The 21299-nt window shown below is 47.1% G+C and overlaps 1 protein-coding gene and 1 long non-coding RNA gene across 10 annotated transcripts in view; one reads left to right on the top strand and one right to left on the bottom strand.

The window, feature by feature from the left end:
• Positions 1–21299, top strand: part of RABGAP1L (RAB GTPase activating protein 1 like) — a 268625-nt gene that overhangs the window by 239896 nt on the left and 7430 nt on the right. For 7 of the 9 annotated variants that reach the window (XM_026063133.1, XM_026063169.1, XM_026063142.1 and 4 more), the window contains one exon: positions 13973–14065. In XM_026063133.1, the coding sequence (XP_025918918.1) occupies positions 13973–14065 (93 nt within the window). Of the gene's footprint in view, positions 1–13972; positions 14066–14345; positions 18299–21299 lie in introns of those variants that run through there. The other 2 variants (XM_026063178.1, XM_026063197.1) reach the window with 2 other exon arrangements.
• Positions 14354–21299, bottom strand: LOC112964746. Its single transcript, XR_003253064.1, has 2 exons — positions 19690–21299; positions 14354–19418 (listed from the first exon to the last, which is right to left on the bottom strand). It is a non-coding gene; the product is annotated as an uncharacterized LOC112964746 (long non-coding RNA).

The raw sequence follows: 21299 nt of genomic DNA, 5'->3' as shown, positions 1-21299 counted from the left end.
AGTGGAAAATGTAAAATTTTCAGTGGAAAATCTGGCAGTGTTTTTGCAGCGTTCCTTTGATCCACATAAATACCACAGCATTAAACAAGAATATTTTCCTCAATAAGATATCCTGCACAACAGCAACAAGTTTCTTGCTGTATCTTTGAAGGACAATTAAATGTGTGGTGATATTAATTCTATTAAACAATTTTGGGCAACTAGTAAAAATAATAATCTAAAGCACAAGATGCCAAAAAGATAGATGATCTGAGACGGGATTTTGTTAAGTATGCTCCAAAGCAAGACTGTATGAGAGCAATCCTCTAACATATATTTTTATTCTAAAAATTAGTCATATTGCAGTGTGACCATGACACATGGTTGTTTTGCTGTGTAGTCAATATAAAAGAAATTTATAGATATGTTCCTCTGTTGATTTCTGTCTTAGGTAATCACTTTTATGTGTGCAAAATGAGTTTAATTTGCTACCATTAGGACCGGTTAGATTTTACATGTATTTTGCAGCGGGGTAACTGCCTATAGTGAAGGCATAGAGCATCAGATACGTAAATTGAAAGACTGAAATAGTTTCAGAAAGCGTCACTGTATCACGTAGGGAGAAAACCTGTTACTCTGACGGGCTTCCTAGTCTGCGCCTGGGAGCAAAGGTTGAGGGAGAGAGGTGCAACATGCGGGAGGCGAGGATCAGGCTGGTGATGGGCACCTGGGGGCACCTGGGACCCAGCCGGGTGCGTCCAAGGGCAGCGCGGGGGACGGCTGAGGCTCCTGTGGGGCCATCATCTCTGGAAGGATCGGGCGGGCAGCGGAGGTCACTGATGATGGGGGAAAAACACAAATATTATGCCCATCTTCAGAACAGGCACGGAGGAGGATCTGGGGAACCTACAGGCCAGTCAGCCTAACCTCAGTTTGTGGGGACACTATGGAAGAAGTCCTCGTGGAAGCCATTTTCAGGCATACGAAGGACAAGGAGGTGACTGGGAACAGCCAGCGTGGGCAAATCAGGCCTGACGACCCCGATAGCTCTCTGTGAAGAAGTGACTGACTGTGTGCCCGAGGGAAGAGCGGTGGGTGGTGTTTGACGGTGGCAAGGCTTTCAGCACAACTTCCCAGAGAATGCCGATAGCCAAACTGAAGAGGTGCAAAGTGGGTGAAAAACTGGCTGGACTGGCAGCCTGAGAGAGTAGAGACTGGTGTTTCGAGGTCTACCTGGCAGCTGGCTAAAAGTTGTTCTTCTGGGTTGATAGAGGGGCTGATGCTGTTTAACATCTTCAGCAGTGGGCAGAGAGGAGTTAATCTCAGCAATGGATAAGTCCCTGCTACTGCTAGAAAAGCTTAATTAGGGAGCAGACACTCGGCTGCTAAAACTCCCAGCGTGGCTGTGTAACGTGCACAAGTTTAGCTCCAACCATGGAACTTGCAAACAGGGAAGAAGTGTGTTTTACATTACGGTAATGAGGAGCTGGCCTGTAATTTGACCTTTGTTCCTGCTTATTTAACCTTCCTCACTCACTCATTATTAAATATGGGAAAGAATAAGCAGTACAACATTCCTTGGGCTATTTATTTTCCTATGGCATCCCCTTTGCTTTCTGCCATCCTAAAAACTCAAAGTACAGCAGATTTTTGCTGCTGTGTGTGTTTAATGCATAACAGAAACTGTCAAAGGTGAAGCCGTAGCCTTTAGTGCGTGGGCGGAAGAAGGTTGGCCCCCGGGAGGGCTGGCGAGGCGATTCCTCCTTGCGTCCAAAGGTGAGAGCCGCTGCTCAGCTGCGCCCTGCCCTCGTCTGTGTCGCTGGCTCCGGCACCAGAGCCTAATGGTTTCCCTGTTCCTGTTAAACGCTCCCTGGTGCGATACCTATCCGACAGGGTCGTTGTCTAGCCCGTGTTTGGCAGCCGGGTTAAACTGCATGGAAATAAGCGGGGTGGTTAGTCCTGCCCACGGATTCACAGAGGCTGAGGCTAGACAGCTCTTCATCTTTAGATCCTCTAGACTTCATCCATTTGATTCAACTTCATCCCAGTAGCGTTTTTTGAAAATTAAAACCTGTTTTGAGTGAAGTGCCTCTTCTGGTAAAGCGTCCAGCTCCGATTTGAATGTAACAGGAGGTGCTGGGCAAAGTATCATTCTCCATGGTAATCTATTAATCTTTCACTATTCAAAATACGTTTCTAACTTCTCATTTAGATTCATTCTGGTTTCAGCTTCCAGTCTTGGTTCTTGAGTGCGTTTTTGTTTTGGGCTCTTAAACCTCTTACTAGGAGGTGTTTGTACAGTGCACAAACCATTTTGGTGGCTCTGCTCTGCGTTCTCTTCATGGTTTTCCCCAAGTTATCCCAAAACTGGATGCAGTATTCCAGTATTGGTCCCGCTGGTGATCCAGGGTTAATGCATCTTCCCTGTTCATCTTGTTTTGTCTTGTTCTTACCATGCCAGGGCTCCCATTAGCTCTTCTGCCCCAGCCTGGCTCTGAAGGCATGGTTTCGGTTCTCTGGTTGCAAAGCTGCTTTATCGTGACCTGCCCTTCCCCTGCGCCCGTTTCTGTTCCCAGCCGCACGCCACAAGTTATTGCTTCCTCGGTTGTGCCAGTGCACACCCAGACTGGGCGATAACTGGGATTATTAGAATTCTCTAAATTAAAATAATAATAATAATAATAATAATCTTTCTGAAGGGTGATTTTCATCACCTTGTTGCTGCGCAGAGGGACAGGAGGGCGCTGGGGAGGAAGAGCTAGGGGTTGTCCCGCCGGCGGTAGGCTGCTGCTTTTGCCGAGAGCCTCAGCTGGGGCCTCTCGTTGCCCGTCCCTCACTGGTTTCAGAGAGAAGAAAACCGGGCAGAGCGACGCAGCCCGAATGGCACTTTCTGGGGGCTCCCCGGGGCATTCGGCCCCAGCCGGAGCTCTGCCGCCCCAGGCTGTAGTTCAGCCCTGCACGTGTGTGGTCCGGGCTCGGCCCAGCGGTGTGTTTTGTTTGAGTGGGCTCTTTACCAGCAATTCGAATGAATCCGTGCAGTTTTCTGGTCTTTCCTTCTCATTATTTCCTGGTCAATTTATCTTTGTCTCATCTGCACGTTTTATTAAAAGGATTTTATCTTTTACGTCCAGGTCACTGATGTGACGTTTAGTAGTGCTGGATCTTATATGAGCCCTAGAAGGACCCCTTTAGAACGTCATTAACTAAAAGTGCAAAATGTCATTGAATAATGATTCCCTTGGACAATGGCTTTGAGCCATTAACCAGTTCCTCAGCTTTTAATTCACCCTTTTATTGTATGCTCTTGTTTTTATTTATTTATTTTTAAGACTACCATGTGGTAGTGAATCCAGTGCTAGAAAAGACTCTCAGAGCTGCAGAGTTACTTTTATCAGTCAAACCCGTCGATAAAGAATAGGGGATCTAGGGGATTTGATCTGCTGTTTTGGAACATTGGTAAGGCATGATTTTCTTCGAGTCTCCTACCGTATTCGGAAAGACGTACTGAACGTGAGCATCGGCGGTTAGCAAGATCTCGTCTGCCGTCCTCGTTGGGCAGCAGGCGCGGAGCCGTCGCCCGGCCGCTCGGCTCCCTGCGCCCTCCTTAGCTCCGTGCCGCCTCTCGCTGTTCCTGCGCCTCCACAGCATCCAGGGAGCCTCTCGGCTCTGATGCGCTCCGAGACAAATTCCCTGTTGTTCTTCATCAGGCCGAAGCCAAAACTTCTGCCTTCAGCGTCTAGCTTTTGTTATCGGTTTCTGTGGTCCTAATCAGTAAGCTTTACTGCCTTCTGTTTATTTATGCTTTTCCTCCTTTTTGTGTACTTTTCTTCTTGTTGCCCTTGAATACAAGGGCATTCGTCATTGACTCAAGAAGGACTTATTTAAGTAATGTCGCAAATGTACATTTTTGAAATAAAAGTGGAATATTTGCCATTAAACATGTGGAAGTGGGCCATTTGAATATTTTGGAGCTTTCGCATTTCCTTCTTAAAAGGAACTTCAGTGAAACTGATGCATTTTTTTCTAGATACAACAGAAACTCTGCTCCTGTTTCCACCCTTGTTACAAGCCCGTCTGCAGGGAGAATTTGGAACTAAGTTTCTAGACATTATTGATTCCTTGGGTCTTTAGTTGCAATGACCATGAACATGCTTGGTGTCAGTATGGGCCTTGCAACTACAGAACAGGTGGTGAATTACTCGGTTGCATTAGGCCATATCTCTGTGGTTAAATGCAGAACAGGTTCAAACAGAGTAATGGCTTTTCAGAAGTCACATGTAAGGCAGTATTTAACTTAAGTAAACTTAATTTTTAACTGGGAAAGTGAGGTTGGTCAAATGGCAGATTCTAAGCCTGACTCGTTCAGTTTTCCTGCCTCGTTTTCCTTATTTGTAAATTCCCGGTAATTTAATACATATTGCTTTATAATACATTGCACCTTAATAAGGCTATATGCAAAAACCAAAGCTTTTTGTGTTGCCATTACAAATGCAAAGTTCGTATATTTATCCATATTCTGTGAATGTCACTATAGTCCACATTGAAAGGGATGCTAAAACTACATGAAAAGGCCATAAATCTCTTTATAGAAGCCCAATTTCTTAGTTATTGGTAGACAGAATATAGAGCTCCCTCAGGTGAATGTGTTACTTAATATTGTCTTCATCGTCTACGACTATTTTCACTCTTTTTGAACTCAGATCTCATGGAAACTTGGTATTTTTAAATTCACTGCAGAGGGTGGGAAGTGTATTTCACTATTTTGTGTCCTGTTCAGTTTGTGCTTTCTTGGTACACTGTGTGCAATATACACTTTTTTTTTTAACTGCTTCCTGCTAGCTGTGTCAACATTAACTCAGAGAAAAAGCAAGTTGTACTACATTGACGGGATTGCTGGTTCTGCTGGCTGCGGATGTTTTAAAGCTCTAGGCTTGTCTTTTCTGCTCGGAAAATCCCAGAGGGTTTGACCTCAGGGTAGGATATTAACTATGCCAAGACAAAGCTCAGGTTAAATACAAAGCACTATAGTTTTACTACCACGTAGAGTCACCAGAGTGACCCCAGATGTAGGTGTCATGGTATTTGCTCATCCTTTGGAGATCCTAGAAGCTGAGTGTGGGCAGGAAGCAGCTTGCAGAGGTTGACCAGAGTCAGGCTGAACTTGCACAGCAGTTCAGGCAACACCAAATTTGTTATCCCAAAACGCAGGTCGTGAGCCAGGTCGTTCTTTCCCTGGCGAGAGGAGCAGGAGACAGAACAGGTTGGTGCCTGGGATGGAGAGCTGAGAAGGAAAACGGGGCTTGCTGCTTCTCTGCTGCCGAGGTGGGGAGGCACCAGAGAAGGGATGTGGTGGGGGCTACGTGTTGCTGCTCCCATTAGCTGCCCTCCTTTTCCCTGGAAAGCCTGGGCTCTCAAACTGTCGCCCTTTCTCCAGTGGTGGCAGCCAGCTCGGCTTTCCAGCTGGAGGTGGCAGCGGGAGCAGCTTTCCGCTTCCACCTTCAGCCCCTCCTACCTTAGGCAAACTTCTGGCTTTTGTCAGTGTTTAAGATGCTCTTTGGATTTTCCTTGCTGGATTTAACCTGACGGAGCCTCAACTAGATGCCACTGATGAGCGCAGGGCTCCGGGCTGTAGGACTGGTGTTGCTGGGGGAACCGCAGACGTGTCAGTGAAACAGCAGAAGGTTTCAAAACCCCCAAAGCAGCCTTGGATATACAAGTTTGCAAATGTGTAAGGCCGCGTTGTATCTCTGCCTGTTGCTTCAAAACTCCCGGCATCTCTCCTGGCCTGCACGTCCTCCAGCTCCATGCCAAAACGTTTCACAGGCACCGGAGAGAGCGGTAGGTGCAAATACAGCAAAACCTGAAGCCTCGTTAAAGGTGTTGAATTGACCTGAGGAAAACCTTCTCAGCAGGTGAAGGGTTGTAGAGAGAACAGACGGTTCATTATTGTGTTAAAATGCTGTGCTTTGCTTCAGTGAGGGTTTCTGATACCTTGGGAGTTGTCCAAGGTTTAAAAAAATTTTTTTATTTTAAGGCTTTTAGCAGCAGTGTTTATGGAGTTGGGCAAATAGAAAGAAGGCAAGGCATTTTGAGGAGTTAAAAGTTTTGTTAGTTACTTTAACATAGATGTAAGTATTTGATATAACAGAATTGACTATGGAGCCTTGAACCTAAGTGTATAATGGTTTAGCTTTAATACAGAAAAGGTATGTGTTTCCTGCTAGTAGAGTGATGCACTAAAAGTAATTGCTCTTAATAACTTGTGGGTTTGAAATATTCGTGGAAGTAATGACAGATGTATTAGCATTGAGGGCCCTCACTGTGCATGAGAGAAGCCTGGCTGAGCTTTTAAAGATACTTGCAGAATTAAAGTTTGACGGCATTACAATTTTATTGATACTATGGTGCAGCATTGATATCAAAGACTATTAACAAACTGAATATGTATTCAGAGAATACCGGGATGCTCTTTACTGATGACTGTCGCTTACTCAGGCTTACGGTTCCAAGCCGAGATCTGCGAGGCATCCTCCGTGGCAGGAGCTGGAATTGGTTCTGGTGACGAGGCATGGCCTGGGCGATTCGGCCGGGGCAGCGTCTAGCCCTGCAAGCCGACGGTTGCACCCGTCTCGTGGCAGGCTTCGAAGGCGCCCTCAGCTGAGGGCTCCCTAGCTCGAGGTTGTTGGCTCTGCGTGCTAAATATGTTTAGCGTGACGGGTTTTACAGCCTTGCTAATAGCAGTATTTCAAACCTGGTTACTCGTCGGTTGCTAGCCTCGGGTTGGCGATGTTCCCGTCTATACGAACGTAAGAGATATTTGTGGTGGGTTCAGCATCCTACAGGTAAGGCTGGAGAGCGAGCCCTACCGCAGCGCAGCCGCGTCCCTAGTGGTGCAGAGGAGGTTTCTTCACCCAGTGACTCAAGGAAAGTGGTGGGGACTCTTCCCTGACCGAGTCTCTTGTCCCAGGGACAGCGGTGAAGGCTTCACTTCTCTGCCTGCTTGTCCTTCCATATTATTGCTGTGATGTGTCAAGGAATACAACCAAATTCCTAAAATCTTAAATGCTGTAAATTAAGCCAAATGAGGTTGGCTCAGTAGGCCACGTTCTGTCACTTATGCTAGTTGGTCCTACTTGCATGGCCTGTGCAGTCCCTCCAGGCATACCTGACTCCCCAGGAGGTCTGCTGCGGCGTGGGCGAGGGCTTGGCCTGCGCCCTGCTTGGTGGCGCGAGTCACGCGGTAAACACGTGGGGCCGAGGGACAAGCAGAGCAGCGTGACTGCTTGGGAGGGAAAGGGGTAATTTGGACAGCTTCATGGCTATCTCCAACCCATGGAAATAGATTTTATTTGTCCCAGGTGTTACGACACGCTCTCTGCCATGCACCCACAGACTCTGTAGCTCTCCTTTCCCGGGCCGTCGCCCACTGATGGTGGTGTGTTGCAGTGAAAGCGGAAAACAGTCTGAGAATTGCTGCCTAGGGTATATTTTCACTCCTTCTCTTTCAGAAAAATTGGTGGGTCCACGCAGAGAGCTAATAGTAATGTTTTCCAGATGAACTGGCGTCTTAAGATTTTTAGCTCAGCAACATGTGAAAAAATCAGCTTGAGCCTGGGGGAGAGCACTAGGCAGCGTGTCGAGTCATGGCTCACGCAGGACTTGCCTTGCAGAGGGACCTCCGGTCACTGGATCTGCCCTGTCGGTGGGACTTACTGACCGTGCCATCTTGGCATCACCGTGAAAAGAGCCGTCCTCAAGGAGCGCTTTTGGCCGTGTCTCCATGGCATCCCTGCCACCCGAAGTACAACAATAATTTCACCTTTTTCTGAATTTAACTCTTTTCCCTGCACTGAGGCAGGACAGGATCTCTTTAAACTGCTGTAGCTGCACATAGCGTAATGTAACCTTCCTCTTTTCTTCTCATTGCTGGGAACGTGGGCTAGGAGGGAATGGAGATGAACGACACACCTCAAAGCAGGTGGGAGCTGAGGGTTTGATTTTGCACAGTCACCGAGGATGTGTAACACCGTTATCACCAAATGCTCTACACCCAGAGGTGTATGTATATAGGACTCCTAAAATCACCGTTTCTGTAATGTAAATGGAACCGTTTCTGTAATGAGGTAGAAACCAATGAATAAATTCTGCTGCCACTATTCGTAATAACCGTGTTATCCAGAACGGGACCTTGTCCCACATCTGGTCAGAGTGAAAATTCCCCCAGTTTTCTTCTCAATCTGTGTCCTCAGGATATCTAGATAGTTTCATTTAGACTATATAGTCTTGTGGCAAAGATCTCATTGTTCAGGCATTCCTTAAATTATGCCTGCTACTAAAAATGAGTTATATACAGGTATTTTCCCATCTAGAATGCTTGGAATGTTTTTATCCGTAGCCGTATTATTGCTGTTGACCAGAGCCAATTTAAATGCAAAGGAGATGCTTGCTGACAAAGTGGATATAGCAGTTTGTTTTCACAGTGTGCATCTCGGTACTAAAGCCCTTATCTGTATGGGAGTGGAAGCACGTTTTATCTGCGTGAGCTGCTAGGCATCAGCTGCCAGTATACAAAATAATAAGCTATTTCTAAGCGCTGCTTTTAAGCCACTTGGGCTGCATCCTTTTGGCTAAAACAAATGGAGTTGAAGTGGATAATAGGCTCACGGTATCTTAAAGTGAAAATGAATTTTGAGTGGGGAAAACTAACCTGGGGATCTGAAGGTGGATATTTTGAAGAATCTCTGCTATAGGCCAGAAAATGCTTTCCTCGAGCATTTTTTTTAATGCAGATTCCCCTGCAGTCAATATGTGTGCACAGTGCAGACCGTGGAAGAAGTGCACCGCGGTGGTTAGAGCTGCAGCTCCAGGAGCCTGAGTTTCTGCTGCTCTTCCTTGCGTTGCCGCTGGATTGCTTTGTAGTGGGGCTGATTGAATCTCTCCCGGTCTCGGTTTGCTCTTTTAGCTTGGTTTACTATACGGCTAAGTGAGCCTACCTAAGCAGATCTTTAAATAGCAGGATTATAGAAGAATAACATGTTATGCCAGGTTCAGCAGGTTGAGGTGCATGGGAATACCTTACGGAGATTAAGGTCTGACAAAAGGGCCTGGTATTGGAAGTCATCCAGCGTCCTTGACTCTGGCTGCTGCCACCTGGAATCGCAGGAATTCGGAAGAATTTGCAACTTGCCTTTTCTCTCTTTTTGTAAATTCCTGTGGGTCCTGCAGCTGCAGCTGAGATTTTGATTGTGGGCTGATGATGCCGTAGAATAAAACACAAATAAAAATTCACACCAAGGCAGGTTTCCTCTGCCTCCAGCTAGCATTCAGATTGGATTTGTGTTACCCTGAAGCCCCTCGTCAGGAAGCCTTACGCCGACAGAGCTGACAACGAGGTGACTTACGGGAAGAGCGCTCTCCCCGTTGGATGAAGGAAGGGGTAGGTGTGCTGGCGGTTGAGCTCGCCTTGCATAACGTCATGCGTGACATCCCACCCGTGCCCTTTGAAGCCCGACCCAAGAGAGGAGTCTGTTGTGTCTTGGCAACGTGTTACAGCGGGGCTGTTTTTTCTTTTTCATTACCAAAAGAAAAATAAATTGCTTATCTGCCTCTGAATCTCACTCCCCGTGGCGGTTACTGCAGGGCACTTCCTCATCCCCTTGGCAGTCGCGTTTGAAGGAAGGGACAGTGCAGGGATCTACTGCACAGAAGAGCAGAGCGTAAGTCCTTCTTGGCCCTAAGTGCAAGATGGGTGCGGGGCTGCGCGGYGGCAGCAGCGGGAAGGGWTGGCCTGGGGCGGTCGCTGGGATTTCGGCCTGAGGTGCGCGACGGAYGGAGAGCCGCGAGGTCGGGCCACGACCAGTGCCTGCGGTGGCCGCCAGGGCCCGCGCGGCATAGCCCTGCCGCTCGGAGGGTGCAAGTCGCCCTCCTCCGGTGCGAGACACCGAGCAAACCCTTGGGCAGCGAGAGGCAAAACTGACTGCTGCTGCCAAGGAAGGGAGAGGGGAGCACGGAGYGTTTTGGTCACTGGCTGGGGTTTTGAGTTGGGTGGGTTTTTTTCACGCCGAGGTGTGAACTAGAGAGGAAGAACGTTGCGAGCGCAGAGGTGCTGCCGGCGCGGCGTTGCCCGAGGGGTGAACTCGCGGCTGCTGCGGGCCCTCGCAGGCTGCGCTGCACCGTGCCGGCTGGCCGCGGTGCTGCCCGTCCCCCGGGGCCTGCTGCGCTTTCGGGGAGCCGCTGCGCTYGGGCGTTCGGCAGGAGCGGCTGCACGGCCTGGTCCGGCGCCCCGCTGGCTGTGGCACCATTTTGCGCTTGAACACAGTGATGAAACAGGAGGAGTCGGGAAGAGGAGACAGCRAGGCAAACAGATGAGCGATGTTTATAAACCCTCGGAGTCTCCGAAATATGATAACCAGCAGTTGTAGCCAATGTAGCCCATGCTGCTAAAGAAGGAAGAAATCGATAGTGCAGCAGCTTTTACAGAAAATGCATGAGCACACTTTGTTCAGGAGCAGCCCGTGACGACTGAAGCGCAGCCACCCATATGCGCTTCCTTATGAAAGGGCTTGGAGAGAAGTCACCTGTTGAATTTGCAAGCTGTTTAAAGAAATTAAGTTGGGGAATATGGAAACGGGTATTTTATTTTATTTATCTTATTTTATTTAGTTTACTGGTGATTCCCAGAAGAAGAARGTGTTGTAATAAATTCGCAAGCTCCTTTGAAGAGTCCGGAGTAGTGAAGCTCAGTGCCTGCACAAGTTGCTGAGCTATACCTGCTCCAGTTTTTATTTAGGGGATTAGYGGATTAGTATGAACTGTTTTTCTCATAGGAATTTCCCCCCAGACCCAATCCTTAAGATAGAATTTCACTGTATTTAAGCACYGTTTTCCAGTTAAGGTTGTCGCATAAGCAGATATTACCATGCTTAAGTCGGGATATCTTACAACGAGCCCGGAAGCCTTTTCTAACAGAGGGCATCATCCTACCTGCAGCTATAAATTAAAATTTAAGGCAGYAAAAGAGCTTATAAATAAAAGCAGTTGGTGGGAAGAGTTATCAAGTGTTAAGGAATGATCGGGAGCTGTCGGCGAGTGGAAAYGGGGACTGTGAAGAAAGCAGAGAAGCAGCTCAGCGGGTTCAGAGTAATTGTGTGTGTTTTCGAGGCAGGTGATTAAGTGCCAAAGAAAATCTGCAGGAGTTAAATTCTGCCTCTTCTGCATCGAGAATAATACATTATGCCCGAGAAACAAGGCTGCTCTCGGGCAGCTTAAAAAATGAACATTTAAAACGTTGGCGAGCAGAGCTGCRCGGGGCTGGCTGCCGGCGCAAGCTTTGCTAGCAGGGATCTGGCAGCCCCCTGCTTCGGCCACGGGCGGCAGCCGCGGCGCAGCGCAGCGCTCGGGAGCCTTTGCTTCCCGCTGGTGCGCCAGACCCAAGCCGGCTGGCCGGGCGGCAGCGGTTGCTTACCCGGGCCGTTGTCTCTGCACTGCGTTTTGCCAAGATCTCCTGGATTAGAGAGAGGATGAGGATCCCGGTCCGCAAGCAGGTGAAGCAGAGCTGACGGTTAAGGCCCAAAGGGCGATCGTGGCGCAGCGCGAAGCCGCCGCCGTCATCAGCGCGTCGCCGCAGGGGCCGTGTCGTGCCAGTTCCTTCCGCCGTCGGGGCTGGCCTCCAGCGGCGGGCGCAAGGAAAAGGCACTAGATACCAGGAGCTGCCAGCGCGTCTGCCCTGCTGCTGCCGCGTATCGCTCACTCGTAAGACGCTGATGTCCATCCGTCGTCTTTTAAAGCTAGGTTTAAGCCCTTCAAATAGCTCTCACTCTGCGAAGTGTGGCTTGTTTTTTGAGTGTGCCTTAACGGCTTGATGCAGTCTTAATTAAAAGCATTAAGAACAGGAAAATTATTTGATTAAAGAGATCTTCTCCTAAGTTACTCCCGTGTTTGCCTTTTTGCAGTACCACTCCCCARTGTCTTTACCTTGTCAGTAATAAAAGATTTCCAGCCGTGTCCAAAAGAGTTGTGCTGGGCTGGAAGGCAGCATTTCCCCGTGCAGGGGCAGCTGCTCGCAGCTCCTCGGCCTGGCCGGGGCGCTCAGTCAGCGCATGCTGTGTCTCCCCCCTCTTCCTCTCTCCTCCTCGTGAGCTGGGAGCGTACAGGGGCGTAAAACAGCGCTGTAACACAAGAGGAGTTGTGGAAGGTGTCCTGGTAACACRTYGGTCCGGGCACCTTGATCGTTGGCTCTGAAAAAGGTCCAGGTGACCATCGTGGAGTCGCAGCAAGGAGGGACGAGCTCAGGCTTCCCAYGTGCGGCTGGTTCGCTTCGGTTAAYGCACTGCTTTGAAATTCTTGGGCGTTAAGGAGCCTCAACAGTTTTAAGCTGCAGCTAAGACCAAAYGSTCTGGTTTTGCATCTTGAGTTTTGCTCTGTTAAAGCATAAAACAGCACCGCTGATCAAATCATTTAAATTTCATTGTGTTTTGAGTTATTCGGAGTCATCAAAGTGAAATTCCCTTGTGTGGTTGTCCAAAATGATGAATGTTTTTGTTTCCCCTCGTCTCTTTGCTGTGTTTTAGGGGGTTTAGTTTAAAATTTCGTCTCTAAGTGTGGGCTTTAGTGCTGCCTTTTTGTGCTCTCCGCTTCTCCAGCGGCGCTCCCTGTGCAACGCAGGAGCTCCCTGGGCGCTTTGCTTGGCGAATCATGGGTTTCGGGTTTCCTACCTGGAGCTCCCGTCGTCCCCTCCGCAGCAACACTGAGCACGTGCTCGGTCCCTTCCTGTATCGCAGAGGAAGGAGGCATCCAATGGAAAAATCAATAATGGCAAAGCGGCACCAAAACTACACGTAAACACGTGCCTGCTCCCTGGGGTGGCAGCGGCGTGGAGCAGCGCTGCCGGCAGCTCCGCTGCTGCTGCCTCGCCCCCCTTGTGCCAGCCCGAAGCCCGGGTCCGGGGGTTTGTGAAGCGGTGGATGGTGTCAGAAGTCGGCTGGACGGGATCAGTAGACGTTAGAGGAACGGATCCAGAAAGAGCGTACGCGTTGACAAGTCGCGATGGTGCGTGGGGTTAGCGATCCCTCCTGGTGCCAGCGTGCGGTCCAGCGGCGAACGGGGCGGCTGCTTGTTTGTCCGGCCGGGACACAGTAAYGCCGTTAAAGCTCTCCTGAGAGAGAGGCCTGGGACCGCTCGTATTGCACAGCCCGGCCGGTTAAAAGGGGGAAATAAAGCAGAGGYTYCCYGTGCTTTGGGGAAAAAAATGCAAGYGCTCAGCGTRWACCWRRWYYWRGTWYAAAGCCGTGTTTTCGTAGAAGTGAAGCTGCATAGGCTTGACCTTKCTGCCTGGTTGTTGACCGAATTTGCTTGTGCTTGCGTGTGGGATATGTCGTTGCCTCGCCGCTTCCTTGCTGCGGCTGGAAGTGACCCCGCAGCGTTGCCCCCCTTCCCAACCGGGAGCCTGATGCCAGGCTTCCCGTAGGCATCGGTCACAAGCTTGTCAGTGCTAGCAAATTAGAGTTTCAWACTCTTTCAGCAATAAAAGCCATTACTCTAATTCTCCCCCAGTGAATTGCCCAGGGCTTTTGCGTGCACGCTCCTTTCCTCTAATTTCACTTTGGACAGCTTTTTTGCCRTGACTGCTTCAGCGAACGATACGCACCAAAGAATGTTTTCCTCCTCGCTGCCCTCTCGTTCCTTTTGCTTATGCTTTTTTTCTTCTTGTTTCTCCTATTAAAATGCCTCAACTTCACTGCTGTTTTCCTTTAAGCATTTGAAGAATTAACAGCAGTAGGCGCAGAAGGATTTCTGTCGCTGTGAACTGTCCTGGTGAGTGTTTGACATGGCTCGCTGTCAACACCAGTAGAGGAGGGGGGCACTGGGGAGCTGTTTTATTCAGCAGGGGCTCTCCAGCACTTCCTTGGCTTCCTGTTTGCAAGCGGAGCTCTCAGGCAGTTTTTCCGGTGTTTCTCTAATCTTTAAATGCATGTTTTCTGAATGTATTCCGCAGGTGCCAACAAAAAAGCTGAAGAAATACGAGCGAGAGTACCAAACAATGCGAGAGAGCCAGCTGCAACAGGAAGATCCAATGGACAGATACAAGGTACGGGAGCTGGTCCTGGGGCACCTCTGCCACTGGCTAGGTTACGTGGGAAGCGATCCGGTTCCAGCAGTGTGGCGGAGGTGGGGGTGCCACGCTCGCCTCCCCCGGGATCTGCTGATAGAGCTCACAGGGAGTTAAAGTGGCAGGTGAAACTCAGCCCAGTTCTTGAATGCTCATTTTGAATTCTTGGGCTTAGTGTTTGTCCAGGAATGTTTCAATCACGATTTGTAACTCTTGAGACATCTTCAAGTAGCCACATATAATATTTTTCTTCTTTCAGTTTATATGTTTGTAGGTAACTCTCCTGCCGTTGCACTTTTACGGGAGATCTTCATGAGACGCAGAGACAAAGGGTGATTCTCAGCTACTGACACAAAAAGGAGAAAATACACATTGTTCTAGCAAAAGCCGTGTGCAGTCACATCCACAAAGACTTTTGGAAGATGAACTCTTCCTTGACTGACATAAGATCCTTTTTATTCATCTCTGTTTATAGCAAACATAGTAATTTTTTGTTAATATAGTGCCTAGTACACTGGGACCCAGAGCTCTTCTGGGATCCTAAGATACTACTGCAATAGAAATAATAGTAATAATTATCCTGCTTTAAAGGAGCAGAAAAGTAAAGCTTCAGTTATTCATATGATAGCTTGATAGCTCACCAAAAAGGAATAGCGCTTTAATTATGGATCAGCATTGCTTATCTTTCCTATGTATTTGCTTTTATTGTCACTGCTACATTTTGTTGCCATAGATTTTTGTGCGATAGAGGCTCTGTCTTTAGGTATATACCTAGTATTGAGGATTCATTTCCTACTTAGCCTTTTTCAAAAAAAAGGTCAGTTTTCCTTAGGTGAAGCTGCCAGAGTTGAAGCACTTTACTGCCCAGTTTAGGTGGGAACTGACATTGCTTACAGCTACCTGTATTGTTTACCTGCTGTTTTTCATTGTGCCTTAATATGGTAAGTCCATTGCCATTGGTACRGAGTCTGTCTGGAATATGGAGTAGTAACTAATATACAGGATGCAACAGATTTACATGATATGTAAACTTACGGAAAGCGCACCATGTTCAGAAGACCACCGTGTGAAAACATGTAGTGCAAGACTATGCCATAATTCATAAACATGCTGAGATAGAGTTAATGTTATAGAGAAAGTAAAACTGACTTTTTTTTTTTTAGTGTTTACCTGTGAAAAATACTATGTTTTGACTGTAGTTCTTTTTATGTCAAAAGGTGTAGATTATTTTTTTATGTGAGAACTGGGACTGCATTAGCAGTCAGGAAGCTGTTTGTCAATATACCTATTTAGAAAGAAAACAGTATTTGCTGCTGATGAACTTCTAAGTGTTCTTTCAGTGATTTGCTTATGCTACCACAGAACTGAAATAAGACTTAGAAAATACAGAAGGCATCTTTAAAATTCTGTGGAAGCATATTAAATAGTTAATCCTGGACGATGAGCAGTGAGGAATATCATCCCTAGACTGCAAGTCAGGATATAGAAGTGACTCTGGCCATGACCAATACGACTCACTGTCAGTCAAGATCCCAGCGCAGGGTTTTGGCTTGCACTTTTGCAACTYGCTGTGTGATTTTTATGAAGCTGGATTGGGTCTGAGCCCTCTTACTGATGCTGTGATTAGAGCGAGTCCCCCTAACTGGTTAGAGCAACATTAAGTTCAAAGTTTGGATGCATTCTGCAGCCGGTAGGTGTCACRGAAAAATGCTCCTAAGTGCTCTCTGGCCCTCGTCTTGCATGTTCGATTTTATTAACGTGTCAATCGGAGGTTGGTGGGAGCCTTCGTTTAAAGACTGTGCTTCTAAGGGGCAGCAAACAACGTGAGATCCACGCAGGCAGAAAGCCAGAGGCAGCTTCACGTGGGCCGTCAGCGTTAGCGCTGCTGCCCACGGGTTTAGAAACGCGTCTTGTGTTGGCATCAGCGGCAGGCGCTGCCCGGCTGGGCTTTGTTTGGAGAAGGACTGGGTGCTTCTTGGACGGGATCTCGGGAGTGGAGATCCGTGCAGAAAAGTCCTCTTACAGGTCAAGAATGAAAACTGTTTTCAGTTTGTTAATAGGTTTTAGCTATAGTTGTTACAGTTTTTACTATCCGTTTGCAGTGTTACAGGTTCTTGTTGCCAGTGCAGGTTTGCCGTGACCGGAGGGACGCCCCTCCGCAGGCTGCGGCACCAGCCCTTGCTGGAGCGCAGCGATGAGGAGCTGAGGCTGCCTTGCGTAGGGCGCTTTCCGGCCAACTGGCCTCCCGTGGCAGGGGCGCGGGGGGCTGCTGGGTGAAAGCGTAGGAAGCGGGCGGCGCGCCATGGTCTCGCCGAGGGCCCTTCTCCTGCTGCCTCGGTCGCCTCGGCAGCCCCGGCCCGGCAGCGAGGCGCGCGGAGCAGGTGGGAGCCGCGCAGGTCTCGCGCGGGGTAGCCACAGTCGGGGTGGCACCTAGAGGAGAGCGAGAGACGAGCGGCACAGCCCGCTCTGCCCCCTCGGCGCTGCCCGCCCGGAGGACGCTGCTGGGCGGGGGAACGGAGCGGCTGGTGGAGCAGCCGTCCTAAAGAGCCCGCGTGCCGCGCCAGAGGAGACGTCTTCGTGCCCGGTGCGGCTGGTGGGCCCAAGCACGGGGCAGAGCGCTCCCGCAAGCTCGCCGACCCCAGCTCCCCGTATATGCCAGAAAAGGGCTGTTTTCGCAGCGTCTGACCTACCGCTAATCAGTCACGTTCCCTCGACAGGTTGAAGTCACGTGTTACAATAAGCTGTATGTGCCTTAGGAGTTCCTGCCCAGCCCTATATCTTAACATGTGGATTGTGAGAGATTTTATTTGCCAAAGAAAACAATATTAAAGAGTGCCATAAATTCCTTTTTGGGTTTATTTCCTTCTGTATTTACAAATATTTGGGAAAACTGGATTGTTTATGGATGCCTTTACAGTGGAGTAATTTTATTATCTATTGTTTATAACAAAGTATCACCCAACGTTTTTGTCAGCTTTTTCAAATATGCAAAAGTAAACACGTTCTAAATTATTGCTTGGCACCACATTTCATGACTTTGGGTTAAAATAAATTACAGATTGCCTATAAAAGCAAGTCAAGAAAAAGATCTGTATGTGCAGCAAAAATAGCAAAGTAGTTCAGAAGAATATTTTTCTATATACTGTGGATGGGTTTTTTTCTGTGTCTGGGAACACCTCATATGTAAAAGGCTGGGACTGACTTGATGAAAAATTGTTGGAGTTTGAGTTGGGAGTTTTTTATTTAAAATAAAAAGGATATAACAATATAAAGACAGGCTAGAGACCTGCAAACAGCCCCTGTTTGTGCACTGAGTTCTGTTCTGACTGTAGAAACACCTTTACCTCTATGGACCTTGTTGTGCAAAGGAGAAGTTGTCAATCTGAATAAATATGTAATTTTGACATAATACCCTTGTGTGTTTGAAGTACAAGCAAAAATTAATACACCAGTCATTTTTATTTTGAGTTATGGTAACTGAATAACCCTAACAAGGAAAAACATTAGATAACTCAGTGTGGATTTTTTGTTTGTTGTTTAAAAAAATATGCTAGGACAATTATAGGAAAGTTTCTTTTGAGTTAGAGTCAACAAACAAAACACCAACCTTCCTCCAGAAGCCTCTGTGTTGCTTCACTTGAGGCTTTTTCTGGACAGTTTGCTTTTTAGATGGCTGTTTCTCAGTTTTTGGCCTTCAGAATTGCCTTTGCAATTAAGAGCTCTTTCCAGTTGGCTCACGAAGACTTCAGGTTGCTCACATCCAGGAATGTGAATTTTAATCAGTCTTTTCATTTCACCACTGGGGACCTGTTCCCCTTCAAAGATCTGGGTGGGGTGTGGGGTGTCGGTCCTCAGAAAATGTGACAACTGGGTTGCTTAACAGGGTTGGTGACAAGAGGATGCATCGTCACCGCTAATCCCGCCATGTATTCCTCCTTCCTGCGAGCTGGGAGGTAGCGGAGGGAGGAGTTCAGCCTTCGCAGTCTGCCTGAGTTGAGGCTTGCCTACTGGTTTCCAATTTGCCTTCTTTCAGTCAAGCGTGTGGTGGACGCTGGAGTATATCCTCCGAACCAAAACCCCACTGAAGAATCAGCGACATTTTCTTAGGTTTTTGGCTGTTTTTGTCGGTATTAAAATTTTATTTTATATCCTGTTTTCACTGTCTTTACACCAATGGTTGAAAGCAGTATTTGGTCTGTGACTTTGCAGGAGGTAAGTTTGTTTGTGTTTGTACGTGACAGCAGTGTTTGTCCCTTTTGGAAATGCAGTATCCTCCTTTTAAAAGCGGGCCAGAATTCACCAGCTGCCCTTTGTAGCAAAAGGGAGGAGGCTCTCTGGGAAAGAGGAGTCTCGTATTTTACTGACTGTAGAAACTGAACGATACCAAAGAGAAGGAAATGCTGTAGTTGCTAAATTGTTAGTGTCATGCCGAGAAAGGGCAGGAAGCTGTTTGTTTACAGCGAGGACAACCAGCAGGTCTGACTAGTTGGCTCATGCCAGGTTACAAAATACTGTCTCTGATGTGAGTCTGCCTGTAACTAACAACCTCCATCTACTGAACTTTATTTTTTCCCATTGCAAATGATACTTTTTTAAGCCCTGTAAATGTTTTGGAGCCATCAGAAATAGTTTGCTCCATACAAGTAGTATTGCTTAGTATTTTTGTCTTTGTCTTGTGTAATGCTAGGTTTTATTTGGATTTAAGCAGATTAAGAATTTCCTCCCAAGGAAAGAGGCAGTTTTTCACTGCTAGATCTGGGGGAGGAGCTGGAAAAGACAAACCATGTCTAATCACACATACTGCCTTGTTTGGAGGAAGAGTAAAGGTGGCCCAATAAGAGATTTTCAGCTAGAAATTAAAAATACGGAGAACAAGATTAAAATCGCTGATAGCTACTGACTGGATGCCCGAGGTAAGAGAGATTTAACTTACTAAAAACGTGCCGTGTGAGTTCCAGTTTAAGAGGAGGATAGCGCATTTCCAACCACGAAGCTTGCTTATCCACTTGTCTGTGAATGCAGAGCAGGAACTTCAAACTTCACATTGTGCAGCTCGCTTTGCAGACACTGAAGCTTTTGGCAAAAGCATAGCAAAAAATGTTAAAGCAAATGTCTTTTGGGGTTATTTTGTGGAAGTCTAAAACTTTGCTGCTTTCTTCCTCTAAACAACATTCCTATAGAGAGGTATTGGTGCTGCAGCAGCTGTCAGTATTATCCGTTTATTATCATCTCCATCTCCAAACTAGTCTGAGTTTCTTTGTGAACTTTAGTCACTTTCTGATAACTGCTCACTGGCAGAGCTGTGTCCTATAAAATAACGGTCTCAGATTATCTGAAAAAAATACAGAAATAAAGATACATCAGAGCTTTTTTTTTAATTAAAGACTGCAATTTAGTTTCACACTTTATATATTATCCTTATGGAAGAATTTTACTTTTAACAATTCGTTGTCTCAGAGTACAGTGCAATTAAAATCAAAAGTTATGCATCTTGTAGCAATGGTTATTTTAACTGTGCTAAATCAAAAAAAGTATTTTACTTATGGTTTCTGTAACAAAACAGTTATTTAAAGTATGATCTTTTGAAGAGGAAACAAACTTACTTTCCGGCCCAGAGCAGCGTACAGTTTAAGGCGCTCAGTTGCACAATCAGGTCACATTAAGGAGAAGGCATTTGTGAAGGGGTTCTGCTTCCTGCCATGGAGGAAGCTAACGACACAGAAGGGATTTGCTTTTTTTAACATTTTCTTGGAGCAGTAGTTGTCCCTTTTTGTTCAAGACAAGCATGCAAAATCTTCTTGCAACAGAAATGAAAACAGGGCTGCTTCACCGTGTTGAGTTTTGAAAAGACAAAATACTTGAGTGTAGCTGCAGGAGACAGTTAAGGAAGATGAATAATGTGTTTATGTAATGAAATCACATGTTGTAGGATGGTATTAGCTGAATGACTTTTGGAAACTTTTTTGCTGTCCTAAATGATGATATACATACTTCCTTTTACTGTTTTTCCTTGGAGAACATAACTTACCTTTTAAGTGAACGCAGGGTATTTTTGAAGTCTCAGCGTGTAGATTATTGTTCCTCCATCAGTGAGTTTCCACATGAACTTGCAATTTTTCCTGGAGTTTCCATAGCGCACTGATTGCTCCGCAGTCTGTTCTGTACGGAAGATGCATGGGCACCGTGTGAATGACGGCCAGCTAATTCTTTGCCCTCTTCAAACCCGTTTGAGGAGGGTACCTCTATCTGGCCCACTTGGCTGCTTTCTTCTGAAGCCACGTGTTTGATGTGGACTCCTGGAAGTCCACTGACCCAGAGACATCTTTTAAATATGATTCTGCCTGTCAGCCCTAGCAGAACAGCCACTCCAACTGATTTTGTAAGAAACACGGATTACTACTTTTCATTCTTCTCCAGTATACTTACCTTCACTAGTTAGTGCTGTACGTAGTCATTTATGCCACTGCAAAGTGGCAGTGAGTGCAGTGCAGGGGAGAACCAGGGCTCGCAGTCTTGACGTTCTGCATTTTGTGGTGTCGGGCTTCGCCTGCAAAGCACAGTCCTGGAACGCTGCCTGCCGCTCAGAAAGCGAGAGCCGCTCTCCATCTGGCACTTAGGCTCAGCAGGTGTCCTTTAGAATGAGCACTGTTGTCGCTTGTGCAAATTATGGAGGAAGCGCACAAATGGAGATATATGAGCTGCAGAGAAGTTCCCAGCTAAGTGCTGTTCTTTACTGGTCCAGCAGAGGATGGGTGGTTGTCACTACAGCATTTACAAAATGGACTGTTTTTATGGTTACCTGCAGGCAAAATTATGCAAAATGGAGCAGGACAGATTTCTACTTCTGTTTGGAAATACTATTATCTCTTTAAAAGGTCCTCTTCACTGATGCTGGGTGGGATTTTATCTGCCTAATTTCTTTCCATGATGACCAAGCAGAAATGAAGTGCTTTTGAGGAGAGGACTGCGTTTACTTTTGACAGAGAAGCCTTACAATCAGCGCGGCACTTAGGCGTCTCAAACATAGCCATTGGGATGTGAAGGGAATCGCTGCATTTGCACTGCTGGCTTAATTCACTGTTGTTTCCCAGAGCAGCAGTCCTGTCTTAATGTGCACTCTTGCCTTCTCAGTGTTTTATACACACAATATACTCACATACCTTTCTTTAATATTGACAAGAATTAACTCCTTTTTCTGGTTGTTCCTTTCTTC

The sequence above is a fragment of the Apteryx rowi genome, unplaced genomic scaffold (genome assembly GCF_003343035.1).
Source record: "Apteryx rowi isolate R43461 unplaced genomic scaffold, aptRow1 scaffold_100, whole genome shotgun sequence".
Lineage (NCBI taxonomy): Eukaryota > Metazoa > Chordata > Aves > Apterygiformes > Apterygidae > Apteryx > Apteryx rowi.
The sequence above is the reverse complement of the archived record's forward strand: the minus strand, read 5'-3'. Positions and strand labels throughout refer to the sequence as shown.